Source organism: Microcaecilia unicolor, chromosome 3 (genome assembly GCF_901765095.1).
Source record: "Microcaecilia unicolor chromosome 3, aMicUni1.1, whole genome shotgun sequence".
NCBI lineage: Eukaryota > Metazoa > Chordata > Amphibia > Gymnophiona > Siphonopidae > Microcaecilia > Microcaecilia unicolor.
Genome location: NC_044033.1, coordinates 368864782 through 368884840, shown reverse-complemented (window position 1 = coordinate 368884840; position 20059 = coordinate 368864782). Strand labels below are relative to the sequence as shown.

The following is a 20059-nucleotide window of genomic DNA, read 5'->3' as shown; positions in this document are numbered from 1 at the left end:
GCTGCACCTGGGTGGCAGCCGACCAAAGGATCGCCACTGTGCAAGTGAATCATGCTTTTGTTTCCCCATTCCTCTCCTAATGCCATATACAGTATATATATATATATATATGTGTGTGTGTGTGTGTGTGTGTTAAGTGCTCAGTGGTCACTGGTTTTCACAGCTGATGAAGCAATAAACTGCTATTAAAGCTGCTGACCCCTCATTTAATCATTACACCAATCTTGGATTTAATAATATAAAATATTAAAGTAAAATCTATTTATCTGATTGAGGGGCTGGATAGCTCTTCAGCTTGAGTATGTAACCACTGTATTTTTACAAATCAATAATCAAAAAATCATGCATGAAAAATCTCCCCAAAAGTATAGTGTTAACACTATATTTGAGTTTATCATTCAAAATTAGTCTCTTCATTATATATTAAAATACTTATGTCTAGGTGAAGTACAAGGTCCGCCACCTTCGCAACAGGCAGGCAGGTGAGCAGGTGATCCTCATGCCCACCAGACACCCAGCTATTTACATGCTTAATGATCAAATCACCAACTGCAACAGCTGTCTTGGGCACCTGGGCCACCTGGGCTGAAGTTCTTGGAGACATATCCTCAGTGCGAGAGGATAGTGCATCCCCTGGTGGGCAGGTCCTGACTGCAGGAGTACTTCCTACTTCACCAGGGTGATGCTCTCCTTCTTGGAGACCTCCCTTCTCCAAGGCAGCACAGGGACTGCCAGACTGGAGATGGAACTTCTCAACAATGTCCCATTAAGTCTCCTCTATGTGCCTCTCTAACTTCCTCAGCTCCTCCAACTCTACTACTTTAGCCTCAAGAGAACGGACCCGTTCTCTGAGATCTAGGAGCTCTTTGCATTGGGCACACACATATAACTGCTCACCATCTGGGAGATAATCATACATGTGACACACTCAATGCAAAAGACTGGATAGCACCCCTCTCTCTGTTGTACAGATGTCTCCTTCTTACTATTTTGAGTTTTTCAATAATTTAAAACTTGCTAAGGTATTAAATATAGTCTAATGAAAGCGTATATGGAGTCTATCTGCTATCTGTTACTATGAACTGCAGAATACAATCTGCGTTCTCCCAATTTAAGCAAACAGGTGTAAATGGTGCACATTTTTTTCAGAGGAAGTGAAATAGCAACATGTTAGCCAGGTTCTTTCAGTTCTGAGAATATCCTGTGGCTTTCCCACTGTTTGCAGCTAATATTCTGCTGCTTTTTTAGTGAAAATGGCATTGTTCATGGAAACATCTACCACAGATCATTGAGTTTTGCTGCACTGATGGATTTTCTGCCAAAGCATAATGAATTTTAACACAAACTGCAATGTTATTTAATTTGTGAACCTATCTGTAATCCATGGACTTCGTGGCATATCACATTTTAACAATCTCTCGTGCATTTAGCAGTCATGCATTAGGAATTCATGACAGTTGCTCTAAAAACACCGGCCCATAATGTAGTGTGTGATAGTTATGTACGAAGAATATTATGGATATGCACTGAAAAATCTTTTGCCTCATTATTTCTGTTCATTTGCCCTTTTCTGCTGTTTCATTCATTTTGTTTTCCAACTAAGATCATTTATTTCATTTGTTATTTATTATATCTTCTATTAATGTCAATAGGAACTGCAATTCTTCATTTTTCTTTTTACTTTAATATTTGATTTGGAGTTTTCAATCCCTATTTTCTGAAACTTGCTGGCAGGCATTTTCAGCACAGGCAATGGCACCCTACATACCCAGAATGGGGCAAAGTAGCACACAGCATGGCACAAACTGGCTAAACAGTGGTAAAAACAGGGCTTTTTTAAGGGGGTACTTGGGGATACTGAGTACCGACACCTTTTCCATTGTCTGCTAAAATTGACCCATGGTCCCCAAGTTTTAATGAAAGAGCTCAGGCTCTACACACCAATTCTGCCTTGTCATAGGTTCTGTGACTGGTTGCAGGGGGCCTGGCTATTGTGGGGTAGGTCCCTCAGTGATCACCCCACCCCTGAAGGACGGCCTAGCATTTGAGTACCGGCACCTTTTTTGCTAGAACAAAATGCACTGGGTAAAAACACCTCATGGCACAGCAACAGGTACAAAGTAGCCAAACTGTAGCAAACACACCCTGTGGCACAACAAATGGACCATGACAAAAACACTCCCAGCACACCATAAGAGGGCATTGCTTCTCTGCCACTGGCTGCAAGTCATCAAGGCATAAGAAGATGGGCAAAACAGCAGCAACATACCAAGGCACAATGAAAGGACTGGGAAGGAGACGTTTTCTTTCTTTTTTAATTTTTTCCCTTTTATTTGGTTTTGGGGCTGGGACATTTCAGTGGAACCAAAAGTGGCAGAGAAGCAGGCTGGGCACCAGCAGCAGCATGCATGGCATGAACATCTCAAGATGATAAAAGAATAGCTGGGAAGAAGACATTTATTTTTTCCTTTTTACTTGTTTTTGGGCTGGAGCACCCTATGGGGACCAGGAGTAGAAGAGCAACATGAGCAGATCAAGCAGCAGCATGAACAGCAAGACTGGAAAGGATAGGGGAAGGGAAGGGAAGGTTAGGTTATTTTCCTTTTCTTTCTTTCTTTCTTTCTTTCTTTCTAATGCTTTTTTGTAAATTTGGGGCCAAAACACCCAACTATATTCAAGAGAACAGCAGGACAGGAGCAGCAAGAGTGGTATCAATATAGCAAAATGTATGGGTACTGGTTCAGTCGGAGTGAACTCTCAAGTACGTGGCCGTTGTTTTTTAAAGTAGGCAGAAAAATCCAAGAATATCAAAAATGAAATTGTGAAATAAAGCTATTTGCGCAATCCTCCTACCATTCACATGGAAAGTCTGGAAAACCCAGGGAAGTGAGGTTTTTCTGACTCTAAAGCCATTCATGAAAAATGTAGACTCATGGGACTCGATTCAACAATTGGTGCCCAAATTTGGGCGCTAAAAAAAAGTACACTGAGCACTATTCTATAAACGGTGCTCCGAGTTAGGTGCTGTTTCTAGAATAGCACATAACGCTGGGATCCGCACACAACTTTGGAGCATGAGGATTTACACTAACTGAAACCTGGTGTAAATTTGCACGTGTAAATTAGGTGCAGATTCTCCACATTCTATAATACTGCATGCATCTTTAGTGGATGCCTGTGCCCTTCCCAGGGCCGCCGAGAGACGGCCGGGCCCGGGGCAAGATCGCCCCCGGGGCCCTACCACCTCCGCCCCTCCTCCGAGGTCATCATCATCGCCGCCCCCTCCATCCACCACCGGGCCAGGCCCCCCCTGAATTCAAATCATAGTGCCTCACCTCGACCTCATTCCGTGTGAAAGAAATGCAGCAGCGGCAGTCTGCAGATCGCCTCCCTTCGGGCCTTCCATCCCTGTGTCCCGCCCTCATCTGACGTAACTTGCACGAGGGCGGGACACAGGGAGGGAAGGCTCGAAGGGAGGCGATCTGCAGACTGCCACTTCTACGCTTCTTTCACATGGAGCGAGGTCGAGGTGAGGCACTATGATTTGAATTCAGGGGGGGCCCAGCCCGGTGGTGGACGGAGGGGGGTGGGTGGAGGAGACTGTGGCGCCGGGCCCCCCTTGGAGGCTCAGGACTGGGGAATTTTGTCCCCCCTGCCTCCCCCTCTTGGCGGCCCTGGCCCTCCCTATGGGCATGTCACCTTTCACTTACACACTAAGAAATTTGTGTGCACATATTTATAGAATAGCGTTATAGCAAGATGTGTGTGTAAATCCAACTTATTACCATTTAAATCCAATAATTGATTATTAGCCCCCAATTATTGGTGTTAATTGGCTCATTACTCAATTAAATTGTGCACAGAAATTGGATGTGTGCTCAAATTTGTACACGCAATTTTCAATGCCATATACAGAATTTGAGAATAATGTCCCCTGCAATTAAGGACACACATCTACTAGGCACACTGGTTGTAGGAAGGAAATTCTGAATGACGTTGCACAGAGCTGGTCAGATATTCATGTCTGGATGTCCCATTAGTGGCATAGCAAGGGGGAGGGGCACCAGGGGCATGGCTGCTTCCCCCAAATGGATTTTCACCGGTGCCTATTTTTTACGCGATACAGACTTTCTTGTCACTACCCCTAAATCTACCTCTCCTCTTCCTCCCTTCTCCATTTCTGTGGATAACATTGTCATCCTCCCTGTTTTTGCAAAACGTCCAAAGTCAGACTTAAACGTCACATCGAAAATGCCCCTCTTTTTGTCTTAGATGAATTATATACTAAAGTGTTAAATAGGAACTTACCACTAATTGATTGGACACATATTTCCATTGTCTTTGGAAGCCCATGTGATGACAGGTTATAGTGCTGGAAACAATCAGTGCTTAAGACACAAAACAGACCTACCCACATTTGCCCTTTTCCATTTTGCATTCACTTATCATTAGAATGACTTCTATAGAGATATCGGTTCTGCAAGGCTAAAACTGTTTGAGCAAGTATAATTCTTGTCACATCTGTTAGGCAAATAAAATCATACCATTAATTATTTCTGAGACACGAAAAATATCATTTTACTCCTTTCTTATCTGTTTGAATAAATTATAATTGGACACAGTTTCTGTTTTAAATATATTTGCCTAATTAAATCATGTTGAGTCTTGTTTTTAAAACTTAGAAATCTAGTACAGAAAATGCTAATGCTTTCAAGAATTAGTAATTTTAGTTCTATTTCCAAAACAGGTTGAAGAACAGCCAGTGTCCAAATCCTATTTTTTCCACTGACACTTTTTGTGACTTTGGGCAAAGCACATTATGCTCTACTAACTATAAATTCCCTTTATAAAATAGGGTGTGATTGATGCATCTCTCTGTTCCCCAGGCTAATCTGCCTCTTCATAATATTACACTGTCTAAGCTGGAATCAGTAAATGGCCACCAAACTTAGGCTCTGAAAAGATCCATGCTAAACTAATATTCTGCAAAGAATGTGCCCTTTGCAGAATACTAGCTTAGCATAGATCTCATGACTAACGTTAGGTGCAGGATTTACGCATGCTGAAACCTGGTGCAAAGCCAGTGCCCAACGTAGGTACAGATATGACATTATTGTACAACATTGTGCTTAACGTCTGGGAACGCCTCCTGATTCATAGAGGGGCATAATCGAACGTCGCCGGCGAAATAGATCGCCGGTGATCTATTTTGGCGGCGGCGCAACAGCTGGCCGGAACCGTATTTTCGAAAAAGATGGCCGGCCATCTTTTTTTCGATAATACGGTTTAGACCGGCCAAATGCCAGAGTTCGCCGGGGTTGAGATCGCCGGTTTTGTTTTTCAGCGATAATGGAAAAAACTGCCGGCCATCTCAAACCCTGCGAAATGCAAGGCATTTGGTCATGGGAGGAGCCAGCATTCGTAGTGCGCTGGCACCCCTGACATGCCAGGACACAAACTGGGCACCCTAGGGGTCAGTGCGGTGGACTTCAGAAAAAGCTCCCACATGCATAGCTCCCTTACTTTGGGTGCTGAGCCCCCCAATCCCCCCCAAAACCCACTACCCATAAATGTACAACACTACTGTAACTCTTAGGGGTGAAGGGGGCAACTACATGTGGGTACAGTGGGTTTTGGAGGGCTCCCATTTACCAGCACAAATGTTACAGGTAGGGGGGGATGGGCCTGGGTCCACCTGCCTTAAGTGCACTGCAGTACCCACTAAAAGTGCTCCAGGGACCTGCATACACGCGGGCCTCTAGGACTTGTTGCTGCTATATAACCTTGGCACACCAGTTGACACCTGAAGACATCTCTTTGAAAAAGTCCTTTATTTGAAAAAGCACGTTTACTCACAGTTAACTGCAGATCAGAGGTTGTGCCCCACTGGCAACGAGTCTCCCTGGTACTGAGATTAGCAGTAGGTCAGAGCTGGGACAATGGTGTACAATGCCCTCTTTCAGCAACATTCAAAGTAATAACTAAGTTCTCTAACGTGGGTAACATATGAAAGGGATCTAAAAGTGGCTGACAAAAATGGCCACTACCTCATGGACTACCGGAAACAAAACTGGACACTCTCTGACCCAGTTAGCAGGGGGAAAAGCACCATGGGAGTAGAGCCAACTACCCTACACCCACCACAATCCATTGCTGATGTGACTCTGCAGTGCACCTAACAGAAAAGGTGTCACACTCACCCGAGAGCCACATCACAGCCAGGGAAAGGCTGTCAGAGGATAGAACACATTCTGCTGTCATGGGGGTGGGTACGGCATTTGAAGCTGGCATACAGGCTAGCAAAAAAGGTTTTTAGTTTTATTGTTTTAGTGTGGGAGGGGGTTGGTGACCACTGGGGGAGTACGGGGAGGTAATCCCCGATTCCTTCCGGTGGTCATCTGGTCAGTTGGGGCACCTTTTTGAGGCTTGGTCGTGAAAATTAAAGGACAAAGTAAACCCGACGAAATACTGCTGAACTCGTTTTTTTTTCCATTATCCGCGAAAGCCGGCCATCTGGTATCCACGCCCATGCCCACCCATGTCCCACTTTCGCTACGCCGCTGACACGGCGAGGCGACGGGAAAGCGGCGATGCTGTCAAAAAAGCCGTTTTCGATTATACCGATTTGGCCACTTTTGCAAGATTGCTGGACATCTCCCGATTTATGGCCGGCGATCACTTTTGAAAATAAGCTTGATTGTAACATAGTAGATGATGGCAGAAAAAGACCTGCACGGCCCATCCAGTCTGCCCAACAAAATAAACTCATATGTGCTACTTTTTGTGTATACCTGACCTTGATTTGTTTCTGTAATGTAACAGAGAGAGGGAGCAAAGCACAAAAAAGCCAAGAAACAAAACAAAAAGCACCACTTTAATTCCCCTTTTCTTGAAGGCCCATGGTGCTTTTTGTTTTGTCTCTTGATTTGTTTCTGCCATTTTCAGGGCATAGACCGTAGAAGTCTGCCCAGCACTAACCCCGTCTGCCAACCGCTAGCCCCACCTCCCACCATCAGCTCTGCCACCCATCTGTGAGATGGCTCCAAATTATAAGCAACTCCTGCTTCCAGGGAATACCTTACATTATACTACCCCAGTTACAAGAACATAAAATACAAATCCACATTATATAGGGACTTCTCTCATCTGGGAACTAACTGGTGGAATTCCATTCCAAATGAAATAAGACAGATCATCAATTACTTTCTTAAAAGCCTTTCTCTTTACTAAGTTCCTACATTAACAGTTACTCATATATGATTAGCAGTATTAATCTATATAAATAATTCTCACTTCAAACATTCTGAAGCTCAATCTGTGGCAGGGAAACACTGAAGCCCTGCACTGTTCGTAGGCTAGGCTGTCAGCACCACTCACTGTCACTCATAGACCCGCCCTCAGCCACGCCCCTTCCACACATAATTCGCAACCCCAACGTTCTAATGAAGCTGCAACTTCCGAGGTGGCATAGATCGGAATTTTTCCCCATGAGTGTCTGCCCCGCCCTCGCATCACAACGTGATGACATCGAGGGCGTGGGTATGACACTCAGTGAATCGCACCGCTCAGCCCTACACCCCCCCCCCCACGTTGTCACCGCTACCACCCTCCACCACCCCTCCCCCCCAACGTCGCCGCACCCAGTACTCAAGCTTCCACCACGGATCGCCGCCACTCCCCCCCTCCCTCCGTGCGACGTCAGCTGTGTTAAAAAGGAAGCGGGGCACCACACGCAGCCATCGCCTGTCAGCTCTGCATCCTCTACTCCTCTCACATCACTGCCCCTGCAGTAGAACCCCAGAGGACCGCAGCGACATGAGAGGTGCGAGCAGGAAAACCTTGCTAGCGCCCGTTTCATTTGTTTCAGAAACGGGCCTTTCTTACTAGTTCTATACTATTGTCTAAATCTTAATATGTTGCTTGTTCTTTATACACACTAGAATTTGTATCCAACTCCTTCCATAGCTACACCCCTTTTGAGTTGCATGCTGTGAAATTTAGGCTGTATAATATTGACTAGGGAAGATGTGCGGACAAATCCAAATTGTTTCCAATTAACTCCAGTTATTGATTGTTGACACCTCATTAAGGGGCCCTTTTACAAAGCAGCAGTAAGACCACTGTGAGCTTACCGCATGCCAATCTGGAGCTACCGCTGGCCCAATGCAGGTGCCAGTGGTATTTCCACCCCCAGTACATGGCATTTCTGGCACTAGCGGAAATATTCAAAAATATTTCCACAGGCACTAACCTGGAGGTAATCGGGCAACGTCACGCTATTCGGTTACCGACGGGTTAGCGCGAGAACCCTTACCACCACCTCAATGAGTGGTAGTAAGTGCTCTCCTCCACAAGGCCACATGGTCTTTTCAGCCTTTTTATCCGCTGTGATAAAAAGGGCCTCAGTGCAGGGCAAAAACAGCCACCAACGCTACCGCAGGGATGCTTTTACTGCACCTTAGTAAAAGGGCCCCTAACTAATTAATTTGTGCATGCATCTGCCCTGGACTTCCAAAGTTGGACAACCTATATAGAATCTAGTGATCTGTGCCTATTGCAAGGCTTGCCAACCACCATCCTCAAGGGCCAAAACATGGTCAAGAATTCTGCAATGAATATGCATGAGTTTGATTTCCATGTAGGGCTTCCATTGTATGCAAATTGATCTCATGCATATTCATTGCTGAGATCTTGAAACCTGACTAGGTTGTGGCCCTCGATGACCATAGTTGTTCACCCCTGGTCTATGGGAATAATGCTTAGTAAATCAAGCCCAAGGTACCTAAGAAAATGTTTACCATCCAGCACATTTTTGAACCATACAGGAGGAATCTGTTGGGTCCTTTTACTAAGGCGTGGCAAAAAATGGCCTGTGGTAGTATATGGGCACATGTTTTTGGCATGCACCGGGACAGTTTTTACCACATCTGAGAAAAATGGATTTTTGTAATGGGCTGGAGAAAGGGCCTGTGCTAAAACTGAAACCAGCATGTGCCTATTTACAGCCTGAGTCCTTAATGCAACCCATTGATCTAGTGGTAAGGGCTCTCACAATACCTGTGTGGTGACTGGTTGATGTGTGCCAGATGCCGATTAACACTGGAAATGCCGCATATGGTAGGAATAAATTGCCCCAGTAGTATGGGCGCGTTCCAAATCCAAAATTACCACCGAGGGGAGGGGGGGGGTGCGTTAGCCTAATTCTGGTCTTGTTCTGGCATGCACTGCATATGCATAGAACCTACTGCACCCCTGCATTTGTTAATGCACATTTGGTTCATTAGCATGCCTTAAAACATGCAGCATGTACATGCATTAACCTATGAATTAACACGTGTACAGTTTGCAAATCTAAAAGTGTACCAATTTTTTTGTGTATGCACATCCCTACCATTCAGCAATAATCCACTCTCCATTTACTGACAAATCATTTTAATTTGTATTTTTATACAGGAAAGAACATCATAATAAAATCAACGAATCGTAAGTGATCAAATTTTTATTCATTCGCACCTCAGATATGTACTATGTGAGGCTGTAGACTAACCAATGCAACTGAGTTTTGTGATTGTATTTGTATTTGTTTTCGAAAGGCAAAGCATTCTTTGAGAATAGCTATTTTAAAAGAACATAAGGGTTGCCATACTAGGACAAACCAAAGGTCGATCAAGCCTAGTATCCTGTTTCCAATAGTGGCCAATCAAGTTCACAAGTACCTGGCAAGATCCCAAAACAGTAAAACAGATTTTATGCTGCTTATCCTAGAAATAAGCAGTGGATTTTCCCAAGTTAATAATGGCTTATGGACTTTTCTTTTAGGAAATTATCCAAACCTTTTTCAAACCCTGCTAAGCTAAATGCCACATTCTCTGGCAACAAATTCCAGATTTTAATTACAGGTTAAGTGAAGAAATAGCTTCTCTGATTTGTTTTAAATTTACTATTTAGTAGCTTCATTGTGTGCCCATAGTTCTTGTATTTTTAGAAAGGGTAAACAATCGATTCATGTCTACCTATTTCACTCGTTCTTTCTTGGTTGTTCCCTGCCTTGAGCTATGTTGATAGTTAAGTGGGTTACAAATATGCTATTAAATTATATTATATTTCTGAATATTTCACTCTGTGTGTCAGCTGCTAGTGTTTGAAGGACCAGAGGGTATATGCATTGTGTTTGTATATATGCTAAAATTAGGGTATCCTGGTAATAGCAAAACATTGCACCTAGCAAGTAACAGCTATGTAAATTTAAAACAACCTGGAGATTGCACGTAAAGGAAATTTATGGTTGAAATAAACTGGAGACCTGAAGTGTAGCATTGAAAGGGTAATTGTATACGTGCATATGTGAGTGGGAGTGTGCAGAGGTGTGTTTAAATTCTTTCTTCTCTTCCTTGATTACTACACATTACTAACTGTATCTGATATCCTGAAATGACAATGTTAACAAATCTATGATAGCCACATTGAGCCTGCAAATAGGTGGGGGAATGTGAGATACAAATGCAATAAATAATAATAAATAATTATATAATAATAATAGGATCCGTCAGATCTGCGTACCCGCCTCCCTATTGGCTAAATGATTTTTATGAGCCAAGCATACTTCTAGAGGCAGTACCGCAATCCTCATCAATCCAATTTTGAGATTTTTACTTATTTTTTTCATCAAGACAATCATTTATATTATTTATGTTATTTTTTGCTTTTTCACAAACATTCTTATCCTCAATCTTCAAATTAATACTTAGCTTTTCAGCTACAATCAACGATACATGGTGCAGAACAGTTGTCACCCAAATTAGTACTTAGCTTGTCAGCTACAATCGATGATACATGACTTGCATTTGGACATCTTAGACTTGGACATCTTTGGTTTTGAAAATCGCCAAAAATGAAAGACGTCCAAATCTAAAGACATACTTGGTATTGTTGAAACGAAAGATGGACGTCCATCATTTTTTGAAAATGACCTTCTCCCCGCCTCCAAATTTGGACATTTTTGTAAAATGTCCAAATTCCGACTTAGATGTTTCATTAGTAATGACTTCAGAGCTATTTATAGTACTTTGATTTGTATCTCCTTTATAGGCACTGTTGTGGAAATGAAGACTCCTGAGAAGAGGAAAACTGGTCATGAAATTCATAAAGCAGGTACAGGGTGTAATCTGTCTACAGCAGAATATTTCAGCAATTGCCAGCTTTATGTATCACAAAAGAGCAGAGTGTGTTGCTAAATTCTGTTTCAAATTATAACAGCAACACACATAGAGAGAATACAAAGTACACCTATCCACACCCACCCTGTTAGAATATCAATGATATGCTTTGATGTCCCCATGCATACTTCCTACCCACCCCCCTCCTTCCACCCTGTCAGACTGTCATAGTAATGCTTGAATGTTTTCACTTATATACACTCTCAGCTAGCACATTTGCTTATTTCCGATCTGAAAGAAGGGCAACCTTCGAAAGCTAATCAAGAAATGTATTAAGTTATGTCCAATAAAAAAGGTATCATCTTATTTTCTTTTCCATGTTTTATTTTGTTTGATTTCTATTGATAAGACAAATTCCAAAACAGCAAAAAGAAAGTACTAAAGATCCTTCAAAATACGGACACAAATCCCTTTAATTATATAGCTTGAACACCAATCTTATATTAATGACCCAGCACGAGCCGTGTCTCGGCGCACAATGCCTGCGTCAGGGGTCAATGGGTTATTCTTGAGCAATTCTGGTTGAAAAGATCTGAAGCAGAAAAACGGAGATACCTCCCTGCACGATGCACACTGAGTGTAATTCCCTACTCCTCACAGTTGGAAGCGAAACAGTCCTTTACAATCCGTAAATGAAGCAAACCGGATTATGAAGGACTGTTTTGCATCCAGCTGTGAGGAGTAAGGAATTACACTCAGTGTGCTTCATGCGGGGAGGTATCTCCGTTTTGTGCATCAGTTCTTTTGACCCGGAATTGCTCTTATCCTCAATCTTCAAATTAATACTTAGCTTTTCAGCTACAATCGACGATACATGGCTTGCATTTGGACGTCTTAGACTTGGACGTCTTTGGTTTTGAAAATCGCCAAAAATGAAAGACGTCCAAATCTAAGAACATCCTTGGTATTGTTGAAACGAAAGATGGACGTCCATCATTTTTTGAAAATGACCTTCTCCCCACCTCCAAATTTGGACATCTTTGTAAAACGTCCAAATTCCGACTTAGATGTTTCATTAGTAATGACTTCAGAGCTATTTATAGTACTTTGATTTGTATCTCCTTTATAGGCACTGTTGTGGAAATGAAGACTCCTGAGAAGAGGAAAACTGGTCATGAAATTTATAAAGCAGGTACATAATTTGTCTACAGCAGAATATTTCAGCAATTGCCAGCTTTATGTATCACAAAAGAGCAGAGTGTGTTGCTAAATTCTGTTTCAAATTATAACAGCAACACACATAGAGAGAATACGAAGTACAAGACAAATTCCAAAACAGCAAAAAGAAAGTACTAAAGATCCTTCAAAATAAGGACACAAATCCCTTTAATTATATAGTTTGAACACCAATCTTATATTAATGACCCAACACAAGCCGTGTTTTGGCACACAATGCCTGCGTCTGGGGTCAATGGGTTATTCTTGAGCAATTCTGGTTGAAGCAGAATTCTGAAGCAGAAAAACGGAGATACCTCCTTGCACGATGCACACTGAGTGTAATTTCCTACTCCTCACAGTTGGAAGCGAAACAGTCCTTTACAATCCGTAAATGAAGCAAACCGGATTATGAAGGACTGTTTTGCATCCAGCTGTGAGGAGTAAGGAATTACACTCAGTGTGCTTCATGGGGGGAGGTATCTCCGTTTTGTGCATCAATTCTTTTGACCCGGAATTGCTCAAGAATAACCCATTGACCCCTGACGCAGGTACAATTATAGGCACTAATTTCTAATTCCATTTATTTAGTTAGTTTTATATCTCACATTATCCAAATCAGATTTGGTTCTATGTGGTATACAGTGTAACAGAATCAGTTAAAGTGGTTTACATTATAATCGAGAACTGGAATCATCAGGGTTACAGAGTAATAAGGAACCTACTGTGAGCAAAATTTATTGTGTAACAGTTGCATTTGTAAGAGAGGGGCTACAATCAACAGTTTAACGGTGAAAATTAAAAGCCATATTAGCCCACAGTCCATGGTGAAATAGAGAACAGACTGAGTATGTTAAGTAATTAAACTGCACATTTAAATCCAGAATACGACCAGATTTGCACACACAATTTCAGTCGTGCTACACAGAATCCAGGGGATTAGAGGGAATATTTAGCCTGCGACAGTAAGCGGCTTGCAACCCACTTCCAGCCACAGGGCTGAACTAATCCTGGATATTAAATATCAGGGCATGCACAGTTTCCAGCTTTGAATATGCTTAGGATCATAAGTCTAGGCAAATGAATACCAGGCTTAAATTTATAAACTAAGCTTTTATGTTCCTGGAAACATATGCTGATATGCTTGGCTGAAAATAGGAGCATAAATCTAGTACCTCAACTTTTGTTGAATATTGGGCTCTTGGATTTTAAGCTCTCAAGGGACAAGAAAATACCTACTGTACCTGAATGTAACTTTCTGGATCTACAACTCTAAATCCAAATTCTTTTTAGTGCCCTATTCAGGCTTTAATTTGTGTCCCATCTACTACAAAGAGTCCATGGAGAAGGGAGAAAACTTCCCACATAAACTAGAGTTAAGTTAAAAACAGTTCAGACACAGGACTGAAGAAAGTGAAAAAGGTCTGTTAGCTGAGGTAGAAAACTGTGAGGAATGTAGCTTTTCTCTGGCTGGTTCAGGGAGATAATGTAACTAACTCCATCCGATGTCCAATGCTGACATTCTATTCAGTAATTTCAGTTAAAAATGGATTCCTTTTTCTGGAACTGCTGTGTTGCAGAGATAGGAGATGGATTTTCTTTATATTTAACAGTGTTCCTTTTTTTTTCCTTCAAGTGCCACAAAAAGAAAAACCAGCTCCCGTGTCTACAAAGGAAAGAGGCAAGTTTTACCTTCAAAACTATTTAGTCACCTGGAAAAGAAGATAAATAACGTCACATAGCCTGCTTTTCAACCAGGGGCATAGCCAGCCCACCAATTTTGGGAGTGCCTAGGGGTGGACTGGGGGGGTCAACACATTCCTTTTTCATCTTCCCCCCCCCCCTCCTTCCTCGCACGCTCTAAACATACCTTTGCTGGCAGGAATGCCGAGACCTCGCCAGCTATAGAAGTACAGTTCCGCAGCCACTTCCCTCCTTCTTGTGTGCTTCTTTAATGCAGAAGTTGGCAGAGTGTCTCCAGCTGCTGACTCCAGGACTCCTCGAGCATGCACGAGAAGTCCTGACATCGGTGGCTAAACTTCTGCATTAAAGAAGCACGCAAGAAAGAGGGGAACAACTGGGGAAGTGTATTTCTTTGGCTGGTGGTGCTTCAGCATCCCCACCAACCATTTAAAGTGGTGCTGCAGGTCTAGAGGGGGCCTGAGCCCAAAATGGGGGCCCAAGCCCCCAAGGCCCCTCATTGAATACAGTCTTCACCATGGTAATTAAGTTGTCTGAATATTTAAACATATTTGATTCCTATATCTAAATGTACTTAGATTTCAGCATAATACTGAGTATTTCAAATATGTTGTTTTGTCTGTGTGTGATACATATTTCAAAGACATTGTCCTCCTGATATTCAACCCACAGCGGTAAGCAGAGTCTGAGCTGCCTGGATAATTTCAACGCATAAAGTTAAGACAGTCTTTTTGCTGACCTAATTTTATGCACTTACTTATTCAGTTACCCCTGGATACTATATAGTGCACCTAGACATCTGCGCCAAAATCCAGGCATATTCTATAACAATGTGTGTAACTTAATTGGCTTAACAAGCTAATTAGCGTTCATAACAGCACTTAACAAACAATAATGAGCACTAATTGGCAATAATTAGAATTTACACACACAATTTACTGCTTTTAATATACCTACAAAAAATTTTACTATGTGTTTTGGCCTCCAACGCAATCTTTTTTTCAAAGTCCCTCTTAGCCTTCCTTATCAGCGCTTTGCATTTGACTTGACATTCCTTATGCTGTTTCTTACTATTTTCAGTTGGTTCCTTCTTCCATGCCGGATGTCGTTTGATCTTCTGTCCTTCTTTTTTAATACGTGGAATAAATTTGGCCTGGGCTTCCAGGATGGTGTTTTTGAACAGCATCCATGCCTGATGCAAATTTTTGACTCTCGCAGCCACTCCTGTAAGTTTTTTTCATCGTTCTTCTCTTTTTATCATAGTCTCCTTTTTTAAAGTTAAACGCTAACGTATTTGATTTTCTATGTATACTTACTTCAAAACTAATATCAAATCTGATCATATTATGATCAATGTTATCAAGCGGCCCCAGCACCATTTCCTCCCGCACCAGATCATGCCCTCCACTAAGGACTAGGTCTAGAATTTTTCCTTCTCTCGTCGGCTCCTGTACCAGCTGCTCCATAAAGCAGTCCTTGATTTCATCAAGGAATTTTACCTCCCTAGTGTGCCACAATGTTACATTTACCCAGTCAATATTGGGGTAATTGAAATCACCCACTATTATTGTGTTACCCAGTTTGTTTGCATCCTTAATTTCCTTTAACATTTCTGCATCCGTCTGTTCATCCTGGGCAGGTGGATGGTAGTACACTCCTATCACTATCCTTTTTCCCTTTACACATGGAATTTCAATCCATTGTGATTCCAAGAAGTGTTTTGTTTCCTGCAGAATTTTCAATCTATTTGATTCAAGGCTCTCGTTAATATAAAATGCTACCCCTCCACCAATTCGATCCACCATATCATTACAATATAATTTGTACCCCGGTATGACATTGTCCCACTGGTTATCCTCCTTCCACCAGGTCTCAGAGATGCCTAGTATATCTAATTTTTCATTTAGCGCAATATATTCTAACTCTCCCATCTTATTTCTTAGGCTCCTGGCATTCGCATATAGACATTTCAAACTATGTTTGCTGTTCCTATTTACATCATGCTCAGTACTTGACAGTATTAATTTGCAATCTTTTGTCTGATTTTTATTTTTTTTTCAGGACACCTGATCTACTACGGTCTTTTTTGCAATATCACTATCAGAATACCCTATCTTCCCTGTTTTGGTGATATCTTTGAAAGATACCTTATCCCGAACCATGCGCTTTTGAGTGACTGTCGGCCTTCCCCCATTTCTAGTTTAAAAGCTGCTCTATCTTCTTTTTAAATGCCGTTGCTAGCAGCCTGGTCCCACCCTGGTTAAGGTGGAGCCCATCCTTTTGTATTCATAATGCAGTGCGCCTAACTTCTAACATGCGCATGGAAAATGGAGCGTGGTTATGGGCGTTGAAATGGGCATTTCATGGGCGTTCTGAAATTTATGCACATAGTTATAGAATATGGCCCTCTACACCTACATCTACGCACTGGGATTTACACCACCTTTTTGTTGGTGTAAATGGAGGCATGTAGTCTTAGGCGCTTGGATATCAACTAAGCATATTCTATATACTGTGCCTAGATCTAGGTGCTGCTTATAGAATACACTTAGTTGGAAATATTTTCTGCATGGATTTTTTAGGTGCCATATATGGAATCCAGGGGATAGCGGGTTGAAAATCACCACTAACCGGCTAAATTGATGCTCCACCCATGCCCCATCCCTGTCACGTCCCTAACCAATTAAAGGGCCCTTTTACTAAGCCGTGTAAGCAACTACACGCCCAACACGTGCCAATTTCAAGCTACCGCCTGGCTACTGCATGACCTAGGTGGTAATTTATTTTTTGGCATGCGTCCAAATAATTTTTATTTTCCGATGCACGGCGCTACCGGACGGTAAACGGCATTTGATGCGCATACACCCTTATCGCCCAGTTAACGCGCGAGACCTTACTGCTAAGTCAATGGGTGGCGGTTAAGGTCTCAGACCCCAATGGACGCGCGTCAATTTTCATTTTCTGCACGTCCATTTTTAATCAAAATAAAAAAAGGCATTTTTACAGGTGCCGTGAAAAATGGATCTGCGCGCGTCCAAAACACGCACTTACACTACCGCAGGCCATTTTTCAGCCCACCTTAGTAAAGGGACCCCTAAGTGTTGCTGAATATGGTCTGGGATAAGCCATTTAAATAGCTAGGAGCCTTTCCTGTCTGTTTAAATGGCTTTCAATACTGGATCCTGTATGCTTAACACAATTAAATATTATTCACAATGGAACCTGAATATTGCATATAACCTTTGGTACACTGGGAGGTGCTCTGTGTTTATCTGTATGTGAAGAAATAATACAACTTTGTAGTGCCTTTCATTCAGAAAGTATTCAATCCACATATCTGGTCAGGATAAATAATATCTTCATAAAACCGATTATGATGAAATTGCAGAAACACAGGTATTAAAGTCAATGAACAGTCTGATAAATATTTTTTTAGTGGGTTAAAGTATAAAAATTTTAGGATCCTTTTACCAAAGTGCAATAAATAGTGGCCTTAACGCAACTCATTCCCGCACACTAAGGTCATTTTTACCACATGGGTAAAACGGCTAAATTTCTGATTTTTTTCCTAATAGCCACATGCAAATTTTCCCATTAGCGCATGGCCATTACCTTGTGAGCACCTACTGCCACCTGTTTTGTAAGCAGTAAGGGTTTACGAGCTAGTCATGTGCTAATCGGTTAGCGTGCGGCAATGTAGCTGCACTAATTTTCGGCAAAAATTAAAAAGGCCTTTTTTACAGGAGTGCTGAAAAATGGATTGGCACATGTCCAAAACCCACACCCACACTACCACAAACCATTTTTCAGCTCACCTTAGTAAAAGAACCCCTGTATGGATTGGCTCCACCCTATTTTTTGGATCGCTTAAGGGCCCTTTTACCGTCTGTAAGCCCAACACAGACTTACTGCACGCTATCCCAGGACTACTGCCAGCCCAATGCGGCTGTTGGCAGTAGTTCTAGCTCAAGTGGGCACCATTTTTGTCATACCAGAAAATGTTTTTTTTAATTTAATAACGTGGTGCTAACCTTGTGGTAATCAGGCATCATTGCACACTGCCCCTTTACTGCTGGGTTATGACGGGAGCCCTTACCACCACCTCAGTGGGTGGTGGTAAGTGCTCCCCACCCCCTCCAACATGATCATGTGGTAAGAGTATTCTTACCGCATGGCCATATTTTTAGGGACCTTTTACCCGCTGTGGTAAAAAGGGCCCCGGCACACAGGAAAAATGGCCACCACCTTTACCATGGGGCCCTTTTTCCCTGCATCTTAGTAAAAGCACCCCTTTGTATTTCTACAAAAATCTAGAGTTACTAGAACATTGGCTTTATTTACTTTTCCTCTACTAAAAAATCTAAGAACTAGATTACAGTGGCATAGCCACAGGTGGGCCTGGGTGGGCCAGGGCCCATCCACTTAGGGCTCAGGCCCACCCAACATCAGCACATATTTAGTGCTAGCTAGTGGGGATCCCAAGTTCGCCAGCTGAAGACCTCCCCCTGATGGTGCTGAAAACACTGCTCTCCACTTCAGCAGTCTAATTTTCCTAAGCTGCTGATATTGGCCTCATCACATTGGGGGGGGGGGGGGGGGGGGGGGGGAGGAGAACACTTGGTGCCCACCCACTTCTTGACTAGGCCCACCCAAAATCTGCTGTCTGGCTATGCCCCTGCTAGATTATTAGATACTCTTCTCTTGTACCAAGCAGTTCGCCTGGAAAAGGATGTTCAAACTTTATTACTTTCTGTGACAAATTACAGCCAGTTTCCTAAGCAAATTAAAACCTATTAATTTAGAAAGTTTGTTTTAAATTGTAATGATTAGTAATGTTGTCATTTATTTTAGTTAAATTGTATATCATCATTTATTTTCATATTGATTATTCATTGTATTTCCTGGATATGTTCATCTTCTTTGCAGCTATAATCCCCATTGAACTGAGAGGTATATGGCAGAATATAAATTTATTGTTAACGTTATTGTTAATGTTAATACTAGTAATGACATCAAGTAACATTTAATACACAGTGGAGGAGCAGTTAGAGCACTGGTCTAGACATCCAGAGGTGCCAATTTGATTTCCACTGCTTCTCCTTGTGATCTTGGGCAAGTCATTTAACCCTCCATTGCCTCCGGTATAAACTTGGATTGTGAGCCCTTCAAGGACAGGGAAATACCCAGTGTACCTGAATGTAACTCATCTTGAGCTACTACTGACAAAGGTGTGAGCAAAATGCAGCCGTAATCCAGGACAAAATTTCATCCTGCTTGTCTGACATTGCTGCTTGGATGTCTAAACGCCATCTGAAGCTAAACATGATTAAAACTGAACTTCTCATTTTCCCCCCCTAAACCTACCTCCCCTCTTCCCCCATTCTCTATCTCTGTTAATAGCTCTCACATCCTTCCTGTCTCCTCGGCTCGTAACCTTAGAGTCATCTTTGATTCCTCTCTCTTCTTCTCTGCGCATATTCAACAGATTGCCCAAACCTGTCATTTCTTTATCTACAGCATTAGCAAAATTCACCCCTTCCTTTCTGAATATGCTACCAGAACCCTTATCCAAACCCTTGTCACCTCTCGCTTGGATTACTGCAATTTGCTTCTCACTGGTCTTCCACTAAGCCATCTCTCTCCTCTCCAGTCTGTCCAAACTTCTGCAGCATGACTTATTTTCCGCCAAAATCGTTATATCCACACTAGCCCACTCCTCAAGTCACTTCACTGGCTCCCTGTCCGCTTCCGCATACAGTTCAAACTTCTCTTACTGACCTTTAAATGCATCCATTCTGCAGCCCCCCATTATCTCTCCACTCTCATCTCTCCCTACATTCCTCCCCGTGAACTCCGCTCACTGGACAAATCTCTCTTGTTGTCCCCCTTCTCCTCCACTGCTAACTCCAGACTTCGTTCCTTTCCCCTCGCGGCATCTTATGCCTGGAATAGACTTCCTGAGCCTGTATGTCTAGCTCCATCTCTAC

At 42.4% G+C, this 20059-nt stretch overlaps 1 protein-coding gene across 1 annotated transcript in view; it reads left to right on the top strand.

The window, feature by feature from the left end:
* The window catches only part of LOC115464762 (triadin-like), a 248485-nt gene that overhangs the window by 98374 nt on the left and 130052 nt on the right, over window positions 1–20059 (top strand). Inside the window, exons 14-17 of the mRNA XM_030195115.1 lie at window positions 9454–9483; window positions 11089–11151; window positions 12286–12348; window positions 14008–14052. Coding sequence (XP_030050975.1) covers window positions 9454–9483; window positions 11089–11151; window positions 12286–12348; window positions 14008–14052 — 201 coding nt within the window. The remainder of the gene's footprint in view (window positions 1–9453; window positions 9484–11088; window positions 11152–12285; window positions 12349–14007; window positions 14053–20059) is intronic.